This window comes from Camelus bactrianus, chromosome 4 (assembly GCF_048773025.1).
Source record: "Camelus bactrianus isolate YW-2024 breed Bactrian camel chromosome 4, ASM4877302v1, whole genome shotgun sequence".
Lineage (NCBI taxonomy): Eukaryota > Metazoa > Chordata > Mammalia > Artiodactyla > Camelidae > Camelus > Camelus bactrianus.
Window position 1 is genome coordinate 72,738,646 of NC_133542.1, and position 21,013 is coordinate 72,759,658.

At 52.1% G+C, this 21,013-nt stretch overlaps 1 protein-coding gene across 1 annotated transcript in view; it reads left to right on the forward strand.

The window, feature by feature from the left end:
- The window catches only part of ASS1 (argininosuccinate synthase 1), a 51,321-nt gene extending 33,611 nt beyond the window's left edge, over positions 1-17,710 (forward strand). Inside the window, exons 12-15 of the mRNA XM_010955873.3 lie at positions 6,149-6,280; positions 11,390-11,546; positions 15,444-15,509; positions 17,431-17,710. Coding sequence (XP_010954175.2) covers positions 6,149-6,280; positions 11,390-11,546; positions 15,444-15,509; positions 17,431-17,476 — 401 coding nt within the window. The 3' untranslated portion in view covers positions 17,477-17,710. The remainder of the gene's footprint in view (positions 1-6,148; positions 6,281-11,389; positions 11,547-15,443; positions 15,510-17,430) is intronic.
- Positions 17,711-21,013: the final 3,303 nt, after the last annotated feature.

Sequence of the window (21,013 nt, forward strand, 5' to 3'; positions counted from 1 at the left end):
TCATTTTACAGTCAGGGAAACCAAGGCTCAAAGTCACAGGCACGTTAGTGGCAGGACCAGGACTGATGTCCAGACGCAGAGAGGCAAGGAGTGGACGCCACAAGTCACTCCATGAAACAGCACCCTGATGGGAGCGGGGAACCAAGCCAACCTGAACAGAAGGAAGTAGTGATAAAGGCGTGGCCTGGGCTACTCCAAAGAGACACCCTGGAAGAGGTGGCAGGAGAATAGGCTTCAGCTGGTAGAATGTGGAATAGAGTGGAGCCTTCCAGCAGGAGTGATAGAGGAAGTTGGAGGAGCCCCACGTGGCCAGTTGGGTGGTGGCTTGGGTCCGACGCTGGCTGAGCCCCTGCAGACCTGGTGGAGGAGGATTGGTGTCAGGATCCAGGCCTGGGGACCAGACTTGATTCCCCATCTTGGCTCCATCACCATTGGGAAAGCAACGTGGCCTCTCTGAGCCTCAAGTTCTTCATCTGTGAAATGGGTTGTTGTGCAGATCCAATACAGAGAGCTCTTGACCCATAGTAGGCACTGTGCCTGGACAATAGGCTGGGGCATCATCACCATGGAAGGGCGGAGCCATGAGATTAGCAGTCAGGTCTGACTCCCTTGGCTTCTTGCTGCCCCCCTGAGGAAGAGATTCCTGGAACGCAGCCCACACTTCGCCCAGGTACGGTGTGTGTTACCTGCGAGGGGGCTGTCCCTAAACACATAGAATTTAGCCTGGGAGTTGAACAGTCTTTGGGGAAGACAACCTGGATTCTCACTCTCAAGAACTTGCGGTATGACCTTAGGCAAGTCGCTGTCCCCGTCTGCGACCCCCACCGACAAAGGTGGGCCCCCCCAGTGATTGGGACGTCTTCCTCTGCATGCTGCCTATTTCCTGGTCTGGGTTGGGGGGTGAGAGAAGAGAGTTGTTTCATAATTTCAGGGTGAGGTCTTGCTTCTACTTCTCCATGTCCAATAATTCACTGTGAGAAAGAAAGGGGTGGGGGACAATAAGTGAGGGCATTGTGGATTTGCCCATGAGGTTTTTATTAGGTCTACGGTAATGGGAGAAGCTGTTAATTGTCAATTATATTGAGGGCAGAACAGGAAGACGCTATTGTTCGTACCTTCGTGTACGGGGGAAATGTCATTTGTATTGATTTTACAAAGCTCGTAATTGAAATTCGTTAAGGGTTTGGGTTTTTTCGGGGGGGGGGGTTGGGATGGATGGGTAGGAAGTTGGGCGGTGCTAGTGCCCTGGGTCTGGGGTGGCCAGGTCGGCAGCGCTCAGGGCCTTGAGGTCAGCAGGCTGGGGGCCCGGGAAGCTGCAGATGGAGTGGCTTTCGCTGTATTGTGGCTGTTCACATCGTCATTATCACATTATCTTTTTAACTCTGGAGGGGGGCTAATTAAGTGAAGTAAATGAAATCAGTGGGGAGGAGAAGGGGGGGCGAGGCAGGCAGGAGGGAAGCAGGGAAGGAGCCTGTGCCTGCCCTTCCCTCACCTCTCCAGCCGGTTCCTCTGTTCCCAGCCCTGCCCTGGGGTCTCACCTCCACCCACTCCTCATCGCCTGCTTCCTCTTCTGCCCTCTACTCCTCCCTCCCACTCTCTGCCCTCTTTGCTCCACCCTTCCCACCTCTCACCCATTCCCCCCTCCTCTCTCACTTCCTCCTTACTGCTCCTCTTCTTGGCCAAGGAGCAAGGGGTTGCCGCCCACCTGTCCAGGCCTCCCAGAGGTTCTGCTCAGGTGGAACGTTCCAGAGCGGAGGGAGACCTGTGAAGCAAAGGCATTCTCACTCCCAGAGGCCTGGGATGGGCAGCCTCAGAGGCCCACCCTGATTCCCAGGTGGGGCCTGCGGGCCGCCAGGGCATAGAGGATGGCTCGAGTCCCACCAGGACCTGCCTCCCCATCACCATGGCAACCGCCTCTATCCTTGGCCCTGGTACCTAAGAGGGGAGCCTTTGGGCTCCAGCCAACCTCCTTCCCCCGGCCTTTCCAAATCCCTCCCTCTGGATACTGCTTTCCCACAGGACCAGAAACTAGTCCAGGTGCCCTAACCCCCACTCCCACCCCCACACCCCAGCTGAGTTGGCGGATCCCGCTCAATTCTGCCAAATTGCTCAATCTGGGCTAACCTGGCAGCCTTGGGAGCAGATGAGAAGAATTTAAGCGGCAGCAGCTGTTCTGGTCCCCACCTCTTCCTCCTTGGTCCACTCTCCCCCACCCCCGGCCGCCCCCCAGCTCCTCGCCCTTCTTCCCCTCCCGCTCCTTGGCAGTAATTATGGTGTGATTGAAGCTGCTCCACAGAGAACCGCTGACACCTCTGTCTTTTTCCTGTAAACACGGGGAGATGAAAATAGACACTTGAATCCGCTGTGCGTGTCACTCCGAAGATGTCTGTTGTCTCTTCCACAGCGACACGGAGACTCAGCTGTCATTTCCTCCTTCTCTTTGCGCAGTGGTTTGTATGCCGACTGTCAAAAGCCCCAAATCCATAGTCTTTTAGCATCAGGTTTCTGTCACTGGTTTTTTTTAAGTCATTTTTTTTTCCCCAGAAGAAATACACAGAAATCATCTGTATCCCCTCCCCCTGTGGAGAGGAGAGGGAAGATCTTTAAGATGCACACACGCACACACACACGCACACACACCTGAAAACAAGCTTTTTCATCAGTCACAATTAACTTTAACACCTTCTAAGAAAAAGAACAGGAATATTAATTGTGCTGGTGATAATATTAATTTCATGGCTGTGGCTTTTTTGTGGCCTGTGATTCTTCCTGTGTCTTCCTTGGAGGGTTGACAGCCATGAGGCTGGTTCCTAGGGCTCAGGAACGGGTGGCTCTGCCCTCCAGAAACTCTCTGCTCTTATACTGGGGAGCAGATATGATGGGGCAATGGCAGGGGGTCCCCGGGGCAAGTCAGGGCTCTTCCTTGAGCTGAGCTGCATATTCTCCATGAAGGTGTAAGTTGCAAGGGACTTCTGGTCTACAGACCAGCCCTGCAAATACAGCGTGGACCCCGCCCCACGGCTGGCCAGCTGAGGACAGAAAAGCAGAGAGGCAGCCAGGTTCCCCAGGAGCTGAAAATGAAGAGGGCTGCCGCTGTTGGCCGGCTGTCACGGGTGTGTATGCAGTGTAAGGATGGGCTTTGAATGCTTCTGGGGTTTTCTAAAGTGTGGCAAAAATAATGAACAGAAGGAATTAGAAGGCCCACTTCCAATCCAGTAAGTATGGGGTTCCTAGTTTACACCAGGATGAAAGGACAAACAGGGCTTTGTCGTTGTCTTGCTGTCACTGGCTCTTGGTGGTAAAGTTTCTAGGATAATTGAAAACCTGCCTTCACATCGGGGCTCTTTCTGCCATTTGGGAGGCAGATATCGCCAAACGTTCTGCACACCTTTATCTTTATAAACAGACTGCTGAACCCTCAGGCCGTTCTTGGTGGCCTGGGGCCATTGGGAGCCACTTGTTTGTGGCATCATAATGTCCTCCACAAGGAGTGGCCCCAAATCTTGTGCTGAGATCTTGTCTGCTTTTCACGGGTTTTCTGTGTCCCCCTCTGCCACCTCCGGTCCCTGCTCTCATGCTGTCATTTTCTCAGCCGCCCACCCGACTCCTACTCCATCAGCCTCTCTGAGCTCTTTCTGGGTTGCGTCTCCGAGCCCCTTTGCAGATGTGGATGACCGAGCCTGTTTGCACTGTATTTACAGGAGTAATGCTGAGACCTAGTGGGGGTCTGAGGAACCCCTGAGGGAGTCGAGGGCTTGGACCTTGGTGCATAAACCTGGGGGTGTTGGTTTTTTCCTGCTGGGGAGGCATTTACCGCCACCACTGATTCAGGACAGCAGAGATGGCTCGAGAGCTGCAGCCACGTGGGTGAAATGGGATGGGCACGTTGTAATCATATGAGTGCCTGGTCTCCTTGACATGCACGTGCCCCGAGACCAGGCTATCAGGGGTTTGCGGATGAGGGACTCACACCTCCCCCAAGAGGCTCTTTTTGGCTCCAGAGCACCTTGGAGCCTTGGGAACAGCTCAGGGTCTTCCTTGGCCACAGCATCTCAGACTTGGGTGTCCCTTTCACACCTGGTGAGCCCTGGATGACTTTGCAAAAGGCCCTGAGATGCAACCTGGAACAGAGATGGAAAGGCTGGATGCAGGTCCTGGTTTCCCTGGGCAAGTCATGTCCCTCCCCGGGGCTCAGTCTTCCCATCTGTGAAACTGGTATATTGGCCCAGCTCTACCTTTTAAATACTGTGTGGTGGAGCCCAGGGTTTGCGGGGGGGGGGGGCTCCGCTCCACCCAGCAGGGTCTAGTTATCAATCGTACATGCTAAGCTTCTGCCTAAGACGGTTTGAATAACAAATCTGCAGCTAAGTTAGGCGAACACCACACTGGGGCCGTCCTCAAAGGCTTTTCTCTAGGGCCGTGACACTTCTGTGATTTCCGGACTTAAAGATGTCTCAGAAGAGGAAATTTCTGGCTACTCACATCAGACACAGCCTTGCCTGTGTCCCCTTTGGACTTTGAAGTTGAAACAATCTCCTTTCTGGTTTGGGTTTTTTCTTTTTTTTAAGCATTTTTTTTTTAATTGTAGTGAAATAGAAAACAAAGCTTACCATTTTAACTGTTTGAAGTGTGCAGTTTAGTGGCACTAATTATAACATTCACGTTGCTGGACATCGACCACCACCACCACTACCACCGTCTCCAGAACTTTTTCATCTTCCCAAAGTGATTACACACTCACTCCCCGCTCCCCACCCCCACCCCCGCCCCGGCACCCAGCATTCTACTTTGTTTCTGTGAGTGGGACTCCTCTAGGGACCTCACGTAAGCAGGATCACACAGTGCTTGTCTCTTGGTGGCTGGTTTGCCTCCCTGTGCACCATGTCCTCGGGGTTCATCCGTGGTGCCACAGGACTTCCTTTTTAAGGCTGAATATTTAATTGTATGTAAACATCCCATTTTGTTTATCTGCTCATCTGTTGGTGGACATTCTGGTGGCTTCCACCTTTTGACTATGTGAACAGCGCTGCCGTACACAGGTGTGTACATCCTTTCTATGGAAAGATGATGGTGGTCAATTTTGAGAGTCACTGAAAACTTGCCCCTTTAAGGCTGTAAAGTTATGTGGTGGGAAGAAAGGGACCTTCTGGGGTGGCCTTTGTGGGGATAGGGCGGTCATTACCCCTCTATCAGCCCAGCAGACGCAGGGCGGGTTTGTCCAAGGTACTCACCCGATCTTCATTCACGGGGCCACGCTGCTGGGAAATGGGAGCCTGGCCTTGTGCGCATTGTGCGTAATCCTGCTCCTTGGGGACCCACTGCCCTCAAATCTAGGGTGGCGCTACTAATCAGACCTTCCTCCCGGGACCTTGCTCAGCTCAGGGCCAGGTGCCCCCTCATCACCTGGAGACCACCTGGTCCAAGCAGGTTGTCTGGCAAATGGAGGACCTGGACCTGAGGTGATGGGGAGAAGACTTAGCAGGACCGCCTTCCCACCACTGTCTGGGTTTGGCCGCATCACCAACCAGCCCAAAGTGCTGGTCAGGAACGCGGGGGCCTAGACTCAGTTCCCAGCTCCACCTCAGCCGCGTCCCTTCTCTGGGGCTCAGTTTCCCCATCTGTAGAGTGGGATCAGCACAGGTCAGGGTTTCTCTGCAGAGACGTGGCTGCAGGGGAGCCGCCGGCTGAAGGCGGCACGTGTGCGCACATGTGGACACATGTGCGCTCACGTGTGCCCAGCCGTCCCCTCCCCGGGCTCCCTGGTGGAAGGTGGGAAGGGACACTTGGGGCCCTGGGCTCCACCATTGTCGGTTTAATTACAGGTTTTCAGCTGCAGGCCGGTGGGCACGAGTCGGGAAGGAGAGGGGAGCGGCTCTGAAACCCTGTCATTTTCCAGCGTCTGAGGGCCTCTTCAAAGGGGGGCATCTAGACATTTTCTCCGCAAGCCGCAGAGTGGACTGTCGTGGCCCCAGCGTGAACATAATGACAGACGCATTTTGCAGCAAGCTGGGCGTGAATGGGTCCGACCGGCTGTCTCCTGTCAGACGAGTCATTATTATTTTTTTTTTTTTTGTCATTCGCTGACAGTTTGGGTTTCATGTGTTTCTCTCTTTTTTCTTCTTTTCCCCCTGCCTGGAAAAATGGCTAGGTATCTACGAGACCCCAGCGGGGACGATCCTTTACCACGCTCATTTAGACATCGAGGCCTTCACCATGGATCGGGAAGTACGCAAAATCAAACAAGGCCTGGGCTTGAAATTCGCCGAGCTGGTATACACGGGTGCGTAGACCCTGCAGCCGCTCCCCTCCCCTCCCCCACCCAGGGGACCCCTCCTCCAGTCCCACCTTGCCCACTGCACCCTGCGCCCGGAAGATGCAGGTTGAAGGGGGTGGAGAAAGGGCAGGGGACAAGGGAGTGAGAGGGGATGCTGGGACCTGCCTTGTTCACAGGGTGTCGAGGGAAATGTGCCAGTCCCCTAGGATGTCTCGCTGCCTCTGCTACCTGCGAGCTGCATGACTCCAGCAGGCCAGGGAAGCAGCTCCTGTCATCCCTGAGGCTGCCAAGTCTTATCCAGCACATGCCAGGTGCCAGGCTGTTGTGGGGACACGAGCCATCCTAGGGGCCTCCCAGTGTTTGTAAGAGAGCTGCGGCCAGCCCCTTTTACAGATGAGGAAACTGAGGCTCAGTCTGAAAGGAGCTTATGTAAAGTGACGCAACCGGAAGTGGCCTGGCTGCACTTGACCCCAGGTCAGCCTGTCTCCAGGCAGAACCTGAAGCCACTACCTGAACTGCCTCAAGCAAGGGAAAGCCCACCTTGACCGAGAACTGAGCCCCAGGCCTGGGCATTGCCTGGGCCGGAGCCCCGCTGGGAAACCACTGGGATGGCCGCGTGCCCAGCCCATGCACGCAGTGTGGGTCGGTCTCCACTCGCCAGATGGGGAGACTGAGTTTCCGTGCCCTACCTGTTGTCGCGGAGTTAAAATCCAGGCCTCCCGACTCCAAATCCAGCCCTCGCATTATAATAGGGGTGACCAATCCCACCTGTCAACTATTTTTGTTCAACCCATGACTAGTTTGTTCAGTTAAGACTAGTTTTTACATTTTTAAATTACTGGAGAATTTTTTTAAAAAAACAATACTATCTCATGGCATATGGAAATTATAGGAAATTCAAATCTCAGTGTCCCTAAGTCGTTCTGCGGACCCAGTCTGGCTCACCCATGATACGCTGTCTGGCTACCTTGGCGCTACGGTGGCAGAGCGGAGTGGTTTGGCGAGAAGCCACGTGGCTCTGCAGAGACCAAAATCGTCACTCTCTGGCCCTTTCCAGAAAGGGCTGACCCTGCTCTGTAACATTCAGGTTTCCTAATTTGAGAAATCACATCCCAGGGTCCCCTCTGAGCTGTTGTGGGGACAGGCTAGTCTTCCCACCCACAGGGGCCCGGATGTCAGGGGGGCCCCAGGAAAGTTAATAGTAATAGTAACGGCCTGGGACGAACCGCCACTGCCCTCGCCTCTTCCCCTCGCCACCCTCTCCGAGGTGCTGTTTTCTCTGAAACCTCCTAATCGCTGTAACTCATCTTGGGATTTCAAGGGGACTTGGTGGTTATTGGTTGGCATTATTTTCTCCCTCCCATTGTTCCCAGCAGCTCTGAAGCCCAGTCCCCTCTCCCCAGGTACAGACAGGTGTTTAAATACCATTGTCTCCTGCGGGCTCCCTCGCTCAGCAGGGTGGCCACACTGAAAGGTGGATTTTGGTTACAAAGTGGCAGAGTCATTAAGACGTGGCAGGCTGCGATGAGGGGAGAGCACCTGGCCCGGGGCTACTCCTGCTCCGGGGGCCACCAGCCTCCCTCCCACACCAGGATGGCTGCCATGTCTCTCGCTGCCCAGCCTTGAGCTGGGCACTGACGAGTATTACCTGATCTTGGCTGCACAGAGGTGAGATAGAGACACTTGTCCAAGGTTTCACAGCTGCTGAGCGGAAGCTTTGAGTCCAGGATTCTGGCTTCAGAGGCCAAGTTCTTGGCCACTCCAGTAGATCCCAATGGGGCAGGAAGGTGATCGAGGGACACAGTGGCGTGTACAGGGGAGCCCAGGCGCCTGGGACACAGCTTGCTCCCTGGCTGCGGGGCTGGTACCTCTGCACCAGACTGTCTGGGTTGAGTCCTTGCTGTCACGCATCCAGCCCTCTGCATCCCCAAATGAGTTACAGTGATTAGGTCTAAAAGGGAATAAAATCTCGGAGTGGAGGCTCCTCCCAGGGACTTGTTATTAATATTAACTTCACCCAGATGCCTCTGACGTCCATAGATGCCCCCAGAGATGTCAGGGTGGGCCTCAGGCAGCAGCCTGAACCCCCAGCAGCTCACGAGGGCTGTTTGATGTGACTTCCCACATTCGGGGTGCATAGATGTTCTGGAGCAGCGTTAACCTGAGCAAGTTACTGAACCTCCCTGTCCCTCAGCTTCCTCAGCTGAGGAGTGGGGGTGATTCTGCCCATCTCATAGTGAGGACGAAATGCATGGATATTTGCAAAGCCTCTAGTGGCTGGCATGGTCTCCAAGTGTGGATGCAGGAAACTGGGGCCTTGCCTCTCTCTGGGTTTATGACCTTGAGTAGGTCTGTCTCCTCCCTGAGCCTCAGTTTCCCCTCCTGTGAAATAAAGGGCACCAGGCCAGGTCCCTTCTCCGTCCTTTCCAGCTTCCCAGCTACAGAGCCATGACTCTGCTGTGGTATTCAACTTCCTCGAAGTCTCAGGGCCTTGGAAGACTGAGGCCTGGGGAAGCCTTTCTGCCTCAGACCCACTCCTAGATGCCCTGGCTCCTGTGACCGCTGGCCACCTCCCCCTCCTCTCACCCCATCCCCAGATTTCCTGACCTGCCTGTACGGGGTTCATACAGGCCGCCTCCCTCCAGGAGCAGACACTGGCCCCTCCCAACAAGAGTCGTCCTGGCAGGACCCCAGCCTCAGGACTCATCTCATTTAAGGGTGTAGCCCACCTCTCCCCTCACCTCAGTTGCTTCAGCAGTAAAGTGGGTCTAAAGCACAAAGAGTTGTCGTCCCAATTGGTAGAGAGTCCGGCCCAGCCCCAGGCCCCACCCACAGGGCGTCCCCCAGCCTGGGACATACAGGGCCTCCCCAGTGCAGCACCCCAGGCTCAGCATCCCCTCCCCAGGCTGGGTCTGCTGGGAAGAGAAATCTGAGCACAAGGCCCCGTGGGGAGGGGGGCAATAAAGCCCAGGCCAGGTGCACCCACAGGGGTCTCTGCCCCCCTATCTCTGGCTCCATCTCCCGCCTGTCTCCCAGCCTGGATCCTAATGGTCTAATTATCCTAACTTAGAAAGATGGCTGAGCCACTGGGGCATGGCGGGGGGTGGCCATCCGTGTCCCCTCCCACCGGGGTCTGGGCTAGAGTCAGGAGCCCTCAGGGTCTCGCTGTGTGGCTTTGGAAAGGCTCTTTCCCTCTCTGGGTGTCTGTCTCCCTGTACACAGGGAGGGCTGGCAGAGGCCATGTTCAGATCTCAAATGCAAAATGCTCACTGAATCCTCACAACCCCCTGGAAGGTGGTTAGTGTCATCTCACCGAGCAAAGGACACTGAGGCACAGAGATTAGGTTGCTTGTGAAGGCGGAGCTGATGTGAACTCAAATAGCAGGGCCCCACAGACTGAGGACCTAGCCCATTCTCCCCCTGCCCCATCCTCCCCGACGTCTATGAGCCACCGGACCCCAGCGCCGAGAGGGCCTGCTCCCCTTTCCCACGGAGAGCCTCAGCAGGTGCCCCTGGAGGCCCGGGCCTCCAACAATAGCCGCAGACCCGCGGCTGACCCGGCCCTTTATCAGGGCAGGAGATCGCGCACCATCTGGCCCCACAGCTGCCCAGGTGGGCTCACCTTCCCAGCTCCGTTTCAGAGAAACCCTACCCCTCACGCTGTCCCTCCCCCAACCCTGGCCACAGCCGCCTGCCCTCAGCAGAGAATGAGAGGAGCCACTGTCCAGACCCCGAGCCGACCGGGGGACTGAGTGCATGGCCCTCCCCAACCCAAGGGATCTAGGGGACAGATGTGAGTGACAGGGGAGGTAGAACATTTCTCAGGCGCCTCGGGGATGGTGCAGATGCAGATGGGAGAGCGCCAAGATGATCATATGAAGCAGAGTTGTTATAACTTAGGCCAGCTGAGGTCAGGTCCCCCACTTCGGCCTGTGTGATCTTGGAGAAGTCTCTCAAATTCCCGGAGCCTCACTTCCTCATGCAGAAAAGAGAGAGGCTGGGGAATAGGGAACAGCTCAGTGGTAGAGCACATACTTAGCATGCATGAGGTCCTGGGTTCAATCCCCAGTACCTCCATTAAAAAATAAATTGAAAAATAAAATAAGAAAAAAATAAAAGAAGAGAAAGAGGCCAAGAGAGCTTTTTGTCCTGGGACTGTTTGTGAGGATTCAAAGAGTTAGTCCAGGTGAAGAGAACTTAGCCTGGTGCCTGTGCTTCACATGCAGAAATATCTGCATATGAAAATATTAGCATTATTTTAGGGGGGAGGGATTAGCTCAAGTGATAGAGCGCATGCTTAGCAAACAGAAGGTCCTGGGTTCAATCCCCAGTACCTCCTCCAAAAGTAAATAAACCTAATTACCTCCCCTCTCTGCCAAAATAAAATCATTAAACAATATAATAATAAATAAATAAAGTATTTTTCGAAAAAGAAAATATGAGCAGTATTTTAAAGGTGAGTCACTGATTTCCAAGGAGCCTGCCCATCTTGAGGTGTGGGGCTCTTCCCAGCTCTTGACCAGTGAGCCCAGGGCCCCCATGCACTGTAAGCCCGCTAGCCCTGGACTCAATAGATGGGGAAACAGAGGCACAGAGAAGTGAAGACCATACACATGGTCTTGCTGGGCACCCACATCTCAGCCCTGGTGACCTATGCCTGAGTCTTACTTGAGGTCTCCTGCCCAGCTGTCTGCTGCCCTGATAAGACTGAGCCCCATGGGGCCAAAGGATGGGGTCCCTCCACCACTGTGTCCCCAGCACCTTGCCCTTGGCACTCCCTGAATGTCTGTGGTATGAAGCAGTGGGTTAGACCCTCGTGACCTTTGGGGTTGACTGCATTGCAGTCTTGCGCAGGCACGTCTCCACCCACAGGAGTCCAGCAAGGTTACAGGACAGGAGCTGGCGGGACTGATCCTTAACACAGTCATTTACAAGAGCACATGGTGCCAGAACTTCACAGTGAATGAGGCAGATGTGGGACGGCCCTCCCAAGCTCACGTCTGCCATGATGGGGTGAGGTGCAATGTGCCCAAGTCCTCCCTGTGTCCTGGCCCAAGGCCGTCAGCACAGTGGGCACCCTGGCTCCCTAGCACCCTCTCTTTTTCCTCCCCGCAGGTTTCTGGCACAGCCCTGAGTGTGAGTTTGTCCGCCACTGCATCGCCAAGTCCCAGGAGCGTGTGGAAGGGAAAGTGCAGGTGTCTGTCTTCAAGGGCCAGGTGTACATCCTCGGCCGGGAGTCCCCACTGTCCCTCTACAATGAGGAGCTGGTGAGGTAGGCACCCCCACACCTGCCCCAGCTGGGCACAGACCCTCAGTCCAACATCTTCTCTGACTGGCTTTCTCAACAAAGATGTGCCTGAGGACATGCAGGGCGCAGGGGAGACAGTCCTGAAGAGTACCTGCCTCTGCCCTCGTGGAACTTACAGGCTGGATGGGAGCAAGGCCCCAGTCAAAGGGCCGAGCGTAGGGTGAGGAAAGGTGGTGTTGGGCCGTGTGGAGGTACTGGATACTCTGGCTGGGTATAATAACCGGCATGTGGAGAAGCTTCCCCTCGGAAGTCATCTTTGAGCTGATCTCCAAAAGAAAAAAGTGAGCCAGGTAGAGAGGGGACAGGAGAGTTTCCAGAGAGACTACGTGCTGTGTAGAGATTCTGAGCCTTGGAGGAACCCAGAGCGCCACAGGCACTACAAGAACACTGGAGTGTGAGGGCTTTGGAGCCCGATCCTAAAGGGACCGGTGGTTTTTGAGGGGCCTTTCCTGCTGCTCTGGAGAACAGATTTGAGCGAGGTGGGAGCTGGCAGGGGTGGAAACCAGGGCTCCTGTGGGACGTGCTGGTGGCTTGGACCAGGTTGATGGTTCTGGGACTAGAGAGAAGCAGACGGATTTGACAGGTATTTAGGAGGTGGAATCGAATGAGCTTGGGTGTCGAGGGAGATGGAAGAGTGCAGAATCACCCTGGGTTTTGTGGCAAGAGATGCTAAGTACACTTTGGTGGCAATCACTAAGTTGAGGGAATGGGAGAAAAAATTGTGCATTTGGATTTGGACATCTTGAGGATGAGTTTTCTTTGAGATCAGCCAGGAGAACCATAGTCAGCTGCTGGACACACGGGCCTAGAGTGGAGGAGAAATGTGCGTTGAGGGCATTGGACAGTGAGTCCAAGAGGAGGCTGCCGAGGGGAGCATCAGAGTGGGACGGGACCAGCAGGCCAGGCCGAGGGTGCCGAGAAGGACGCGGGAGCGGTGGGGAGCTCTGGCAGGCTGGGTCAAGGGCAGCGGCGGCCTATTAGGTGCTCCTGTGTCTGCATCATGACCGAGAAAGTGGCCTTGACCGAGAAGCGAGGCATTCCCTTTGGAGGTCACCTGGCCAAACAAGAGGTGGGGACAGGTAGCCCTACCTGACTCAAGTCCCAGGCCCAGCCTAGCTCAGGCCGCGGCCAGCTCGCCCCTTCCGGAAGCCAGTCGGCGATTAAAGTACGAGTTTTGTTTGGCAGTCAATATTATTTTTTTTTCTCTCTCTTCTCTTTGCCGTGTTGCATTTCTCTCCCCCCTTCAATCTTTCTAAACACTTTATAAGCCATAAATATAACCGAATCAGTTTAGATCAGTCGGGGTAAATGTCAAATTATCTTCTCTCTTTCTCTCTCTGGCTCTTTCTTCCCTCCCCCTCCAAATCCACAGCCCCTAATAATCTGTCCAACCCTTCATTAAGCCTTACAGTCTCACTCGGGGAGATTAAATGAATAAAGTAAAAAGGGAAAGGGGGAAAAAAGAGAGAAAAGCAGGAGCATTTATTCTCACTGTGTCTCCGACCATTTCCCCTTTCTTTCTGATTTCTACATCGCTGACTTGAAAGCCCTTGAGTGACAGCGTCACAGGGACCAGCGAGGAAGCCGCGAGAGGTAGCAGGACTGGAAATGCCGCGGCACAGTAGGTAGAAAGTAACGTAATTATAGAGCAGGTCAGAGCCACTCGAATGAGCAAAAATAAAAGCACAGAGGTTTTCTGTAGACCGTCAGGGGAGGTTAAAAAAAAAAAATCATTGTAAACTCTTTTTTCCACCGGCACCCCCTCCACCCCACCCAAACCACAGTTTTTAAAAGAGGTCTTCAGTTTTTGAGAAACACCTCTGGGAACTCTTCACCCATCTCCTGGGACAAGTTTGCCTCTGGATGTGGGCCTCTCTCTGCAGGGGCTGCTGGGGGAGGGCGGGGGTTTGAAGGGCCTGCTTGGGGGAAGAGGGTGGGAGAGTTTGTTTTGACTCTTGGGAGATGGAGGTGAAAAGACAGATGCACATGGGGGAGCAGGAAGGCGGTCCAAGCCCTGCTTTCTCCCTGGGCTGAGCGCAGGGCTCCTTCCAAAGGGGACGAGGCGATTCCGACAGTGGGAGTGAGGCCAGGTGTCCGAAGCCAGCTGCGTGGTTTGCGTGTGTATGTGGAGGGAGGGCTCATGTTAAGCTTCGTTTATCACCCCCGGCAAGGTCTGCACAAGCCATTCGAGGAAGCTGATGCTTTAGTGTGGGCCAGTTTTTCCCCTGCCCAAGCGGCAGCCCCTCGGAAGTCTGACGTCTTCTCCCCTTACAGGGAGCTTGCTAGTCGGTTCTCGGTGGCTTCAGCCACCTGAGCCCTGGAGGGGCCAGTGGAGGTGAAAAGGAGGGAGGGCAGGGAGCGTGGGAGTGCCATGTGCCAGCATCAAGGTCCCATGAAGGTCAGGGCCAGGGCGTGGCGGGGGAGGCGCCGAGACCCCATTTGTTGTTGTACAGAGTCCACAGTCCACAAAGAGCCAGTCAGAGGCACAGCCTCAGGGCCTCAGAAAACGGCAGGTCTCCTCTGCCCTCCCTGCCCCACTCTCACCTCCCTGAGGAAGGCTCCTGAGGGGACAGGCCATCTCCTTGTCATCGAGAACCCCAAGGCTGCTTTATCCTGAGGCTGGAGTTCTGCTGCTGCGAAGACAAGGGGCTGATTCAAGGCAGGACACAACAGTAGGTCCATGAGAAATGGGAGGGACCCCCTTCCCCAAGGGGCTCAGAGAGTGGCCTTGTGGAGTCAGATCTGAGACCACAGCACCCTGAACTTATCCTCAAAGAGCATATCACAGTCGTAATTATCAAAGGCAGATGGATGATTGATTGCTTCTGTCTGCACTGGTCACACCCCTCCCCACCCCCATGCGGGTGCCACTCTGGTCTTGTTCTTACTTCCTCAGCACCTGGCACAGCGCCTGGCAGATAGGAGGTGCTTAATAAATGCCTGGTATATGAGTGAGTGAATGAATGAGGTTGGTAATCGTGATGCTTACCGTGTGCCGGGTGCCAGCTACATCGCTGCACGTGGAGCCAGTGGTAATGCTGAGAGCCCCCGTTCACAAGTGAGAGACTACGGCTCAAAGAGCAGGGGCATTTGCCCTGAGCTCTGTGGTTGGGGGTGGAGCCAGGATGCTCACCCAGGTGGCTGGACCATGGTTGGAAAGGGTTCTGAAGGGCAGAGAAATGAGAACACCCAAGAGAGGGAGGCTGTCGAATCTAGTAATGGAAACTGTAGATTGGGAAAAAAATCTGTTTCATTGAGTATGGCAGGAGTTGACTGGGCACTTTTCGTGACCAGCTGGCATGGGGTGGGTGCCCAGGTTTGAGGAGGGATTGGACGAGGACGCACTCTGGGCAAACAAGGTAAAAGGCGACTTAGTGGGCAGATCTTGAATGCTGGGTCCTCCCTGCAGCTTGAGGAATGCTTTCATGCATATCGGAGGCTGTTTGGTGTGTAACCTCTGGCCTCCTAGGCCTTCAGGCCACTGGCCACATCAGCTGTCCCTGGGCACTCCTCGAGGACCCCCCAGAGCCTGAAGGCAGCGCTGGCTCCAACATGGGTCCTCGGGTCACAGACGCAGCGCTCTGGTTCGTAGGAGGATTTCACCAGGCTGGTACTGGCTGGGCCAGGACCCAACCCACCCATTTGCATAGCAGGGGTGCGGCTCCCTGCTCTCCAGCCCTGGCATGATGCCTGGCCCAGGGTAGGGCTCCCTGAATTGGAAGGAATGGAATGAAAAGCCAAAGAGCAGGGCGGGTTGGATCAACAGAGGGGAAACGCCTGGGTGTCTGAGAGGCTGAGGTCCCTCCAGTGCCAGGGCCAAGACCCGGGGGATGCTAACAAGCCTCTGCTCCCTCCTTGCAGCATGAACGTGCAGGGCGATTACGAGCCGATCGATGCCACTGGTTTCATCAACATCAACTCCCTCAGGTGAGCAGCTTTGGGCCCTGATGGGTCCTCGGACCCTCCAGGTGTGGGAAGCAGGCTCTGATGGGACCTCAGTGCTCTGACTACTAGCCTGCCCTAGAAAAGCCCCGCCTTCCTGTCCCTCCACCCGCAGACCCTCAGTGCCTGCTTTGGACCCAGCCTGCTCCCATCCTCTGGTCATAAACCCAGAGAGAGGCAAGGCCCTAGTTTCCTGCACCCACACTTGGAGACCATGCCAGCCACTATAGGCTTTGCAAATATCCATGCATTTCGTCCTCACTATAAGACGGGCAGAATCACCCCCACTCCTCAGCTGAGGAAGCTGAGGCACGGGGAGGTTAAGTAACTTGCTCAGGTTAACACTGCTCCAGGACATCTATGCACCCCGAATGTGGGAGGTCACATCAAACAGCCCCCCTGAGCTGTTGGAGCGACAGGCTGCTGCCTGAAGCACAGCCTTCTGACAGCCAAGAGCAACAGAAGGTCCTGGGCACTCGGGTTCCAGGTCTCTATATTCTGCTGTTTGCCTCTGACATGCACTCCCACCTTCTCCAGCCACAGGGACTCCAGTAGGAGCCCCTTTCCTGGGCAGGTTAGCAAGGGAAATGGCTGAGACGTAGAAAGGAGCCTCAGATGGTCACCCAGCCAGCGCCTGCCTTCATGTCGCCATACATGAGCTGCAGGTCTGCAGGTCTAACTGGAAACGTGGGTCTCCATGGCCCAGTGGGGTGACACACTTCTGAAGCCACTCAGACCTGGGTTCAAATCCTGGCTCTGCAGTTTGGTCTCAGGCCCCTTCCGAACCTCTGGAAATCACAGCGGGGATGTCAACCATACCTGCGTCACAGGTGCGGTGAAAGCTCGGTTATCAGTCCGCGGACATGAAGCACTCTGCCCGGACCCTGGCACACAGGATGGGCGCAGGGCCCAGCAGCAAGGGCTCCGTGGGGCCGAGTCCAGAAGGCCTGTCTGTCCAGCTCTGAGGGTTTCTTTTTTTAATTGAAGTATAGTCTATTTGCAATGTTGCGTTAGTCTCTAGTGTACAGCATAGCGACTCATACACACACACGCGCACACACATTCTTTTTCATTATAGGTTATTACAAGATATTGTACATAGTTCCCTGTGCTATACAGTGGGGCCTTGTTTATCCATTTCATATACAGTAATAGTATCTGCAAATTCCAAACTCCCAATTTATCCCTCTCCCCCTTCCCCCCATAACCAAAAGTTCATTTTCTTTGTCTATGAATCTGTTTCTGATAAAATAAGTTTCTTAAGATTCCACATGTAAGTGATATCGTATAGTTTTTGTCTTTGTCTGGCTTACTTCACTTAGCTTGATAATGTCTAGGTCAGCTCTGGGTTCTTAATCACCAACTTCCTTCTCATGGGGCTTGGGGTCAAGAAGAAAGCATGACTCTCCTATCTCTGATAACAGACCCATTTTCTCCCCGAGCCCGCCTCTTGTCCGGGGAGCCAAGACCAGGAAAGACATCGAATCCAGCCCAGCCGTCCTGGGCACTCTCCCCTCCTGACAGTCACCTCCACCTCCCCGCTTCTTCACCCTGTCTTGTATTTTATGACTCCATAAACCCTTTTAAATGGCTCCGAACACACCGGGTTTTCATAATGGCCTCTTCATTTCTCCCACTGCCAGTTAAACGCTTTGTCTTCAACAGTGGCAAGCAATGTTTTCCCCCTAAGATAAATTAATAACATTATCCTGATTGGGAGGCAGGAGGGGCCGGGTCAGGAGAGGGAAGGGAGGGAGGGAAAAAAAGGCAACTTCACACACATCTCAACAAACAGCTGCCCCCTGCACACACACACACACCCCCAAGCCCTCCCTGAATTAATTGAACTAAGTGCATGTTGTTATTGTTAATTTACATTTTTCTTTGTTTTGAATCTGGTTTACAGGCTGAAGGAATATCATCGCCTTCAGAGCAAGGTCACCGCCAAATAGACCCGCTGACAATGAGGAGCTGGGCCCCCTCCCTTTGCCTGTCTCCCAAGTACAGCTGCTAATTGTTGTGATAATTTGTAATTGTGACTTGTTCTCCAGGGCTGGCAGTGTAGTGGGGGTGCCAGGCCCTAGCTTTGTTCCCTGGTCCCCTGTAGCCTGCAGAAGTGGTCAGCAAACTGAAGGAGAGGGTGCGGCTACAGTGAGGAGCTATAAAATGACGATTTAAAAAAATGATACATTAAGTCTTGTTTCTTTATTTCTACACAGAGAGGGTGTGTGTGTGTAGTCAATCATGCTTTTCTTAGACCAACCTTTGTGTTTTCTGACTTAAGTGCTGCCGAAGGCCACCTTCCGCCATCCGCCAGAGAGCCTGTTTATCTGTAAGAATAGACCCCTCTCGCCAGCAAAAACCATGGAATCCAGAAGTGCCCATCTGCGTCAGACCCTAGACCAGCAGCCTGACATTTTGTTACCGACTGTGGCCCTGTGGCACGTGCCAGGGGAACCGAGGAGAGTTTCGGTGACATCCTTGGGGTCCCGCCCACAGCCCACAGTGAACTCCCGGGAATGGTGGCCACGGCTGACCACACGAGGCTTCCCCACCATGGCTGCGCGGCCCTAAGTAGCCTACATTAGGGAGGAGGAAGAACCCGAGCAAGAAGAGAAGCCTGAGCAGAGAGGAGAAAAAGAGCGGACAGAATCTGGTGAGGACTTTTGGGGGGGGGGAAGGGGGCTACTCCTGTCCTACAAGGCTCTCTATCCTTCCTCCACAAACTGCAGCCTAAAGCAGCCATGTTTGTACTTGACTCCACCCCTTTGGTCAGATCTGATTGGACCTTGGGTGGTCACCTGACTAGATCTGGGCCAATCAGAATCTCAGTCCCAGGGATTGGGCCCGGGGAAATGGCCAGAAGTGAGGACCTGGGAACTTAGGCCTGAGGGTGGTGCCCAGTGCGGGGACAAACAGAAAGGAAAAAGGAAGCAAGCAGGAAGTGATGGGAAGAGTGTCTCCGGTTTAGAATCCCAGTTCCCGTAACGTGTCATGGAAGCTGGTGGCATTTCTTAACCTGGATTCTCTAAGACGCTGTGGTGTTCTCGTAACCAGTTACCATTTAGAGTAATTAACCTGGTGAGAGATTTTCTGGTACTTGCAGCCAGAAGCACTGTTCTTGGGAAGACTTGGTTGCTGGTCGCTGTGGGTTCTGCCCTGGTTCTGATCTCCACTCCACTGCCCTTGTGAATGAGGGTTTCTTTTAAAAGTTTTGTCTTTTAAAACTTGTCTTCATCTTATTATAAAAGCTATCAGTGAATTACTCAATGAATATTAACTTTGTGCCAGACACTTTGCTATGCATTTTATTTACATTATCTCATTAAAATCTCCAAAACGACATGCTTTTATCTGCACTTGGCAGAGGAGGCAACTTACATATGGAGAAGTGGATTTGCCAATGTTCAGTCAGTTAGCAAGTGACAGAGCCAAGAACCAAACCCTGGCTTGGTTGACCCCCAGATCTTGTGTGTTTACGTCCTTAACCATCATCAGGCTGCATCTGAGTTTAAAAAAAAAATCTTTGAGAAATAACCATCACCCATCGTATCACCACCTGATTATACATGCTGCTTATACTTAATATATTTCTTCTCAGTCATATTTTTCTATGCTTGTAAACATTTTTGCAGAGGTATTTAGGTTAAAGGATTTTAAAAGCAAGTGTTTTACTCTGCTTTTAAATTAACATTCTATCATAAAAGTCGTTTTCTACATCAAAAAACTCAAACATTTTCAACAACTACATTAATATTCCATTATATTGATACCCCCAACTTACTTAAACTTTCCTCCTTTATAGATTTCGTTCTTTCCATTCTAAATTATTTTCCTCACTTTTGTTGGATTGAGTATTTTTAGTAGTCAGTTTATTAGCTATACTTTTTGCCTTTTCAGTGGTTTCTCTAGAGTTTGCAGTATTGTATAGCTTTAGCTTACCACAGTCTACTTTCATTAATGTTATACCATCTCGTGACATAAGAATCTTACAACGGTATAATCTTAGAACATTTCACTCTGTGCTTTTGTTGTCATATATACTGCTTCTATAAAACCTCACAATATGTTGCTATTTTTTTCTTTAGGTAGTCAAATATCATTTTTAAAAATTAAAAATAAGGAAGGTATGTATTTTATACTTATCCTTGTGTAGGATTGATAATCTTTCTTTCACAAATATTTGAGAGAGTTCACCAGTGAAGCCACCTGGGCCTGGAATTTTCTTGGTGGGATGCTTTTAAAGTATGAGTTCAGTTTCTTTGATTTATATTGGGTTATTCATGTTGTCCATTTCCTCTTGGGCACTTCATGTCTTTTGAGGAATTTGCCCATTCCATTTTAAGTTATTGATTTTATTGGCTTATAATTTTTTTTATTATCCTTAATTGTATGTTAGGATTGAGAGTAACATCCCTCTTTAACTACTCACCTTGGTAATTTGTGTCCTCCCTTATTCTTGATCAAAGTAGCTAAAAACTTTTATCATTGTAAAAGTTATCTCTTTTTTCCTGCCTGCTTTTAAGACTTCCTCTTGGTCGCTGATTTCATCAACCTGATCGTGAGGTGCCATGTTACTGTTTTCTTATGTTTATTCCACTTGGAGTTCATTGAGCTTTAGAGTGTGGATTTTTTAAATCAAATTTGGAACATTTCCAGGAATTTTTCCCTAAAATTTGTTTGTCTACCCACCTCTCCTTTCTGGCACTCTAATTATACATATCATAGACCATTCAAATTGTTCCATAAATCACAGAGACTCAGTTAATTCTTCTCTGTTAAGTCTGTTTTTCCTCTGAGCTTCATTTTGTACAGTGTATGTTACTATGTCTTCAAATTCACTGTTCTTTTCTTCTGTGCTAATCTGCTATTAATCTCACCAAGTGTATGTTTTATTTCAGATATTTTTCATCACTGAGTCATTTTTATATATGCAGTTTCTCTCATCACCATGCTTATATTTTCCTTTACATCCTTGAGTGTATGGAACATATTCATAATGGCTACTTTAATGTCCATTTCTGTTCATTCTATCATCCCTGTTGCTGCGTGGTCTGCTCCTATTGACTGATTTTTCTCCTAACTTTGGGTCACATTTTCTACTTTTTTGTACAGCTCATGATTTAAAATCTTTAACACTGGGCATTGTAACCTCCTTGCATCATTGGATTTCCTTGTATTCCCTTGAACAGTATTGGACTTCTTCAGAGAAGGCAGTTTAGTTACTTGTAGATTAGTTTAATTCTTTAAAGATTTGTTTTTAAGCTCTTTGAGGGCAGCTTTAGTTCTTACTCTAGGGATAATTTCACTCTACTTCTTAAGGTGTGGCCTTTCTAGGAGTCTTACTTGATGACTTGTGTTCAGTGCGGTCTCTCCACTCATGCTGGAGGATACTTGAACAGTTCCCAGTCCTGTATGAGATTCCCAGTCATTTTTCTTTCCTTGAAAATTGTTCTTATGCAGCTTCATGGGATTTCACTCTAGGACGA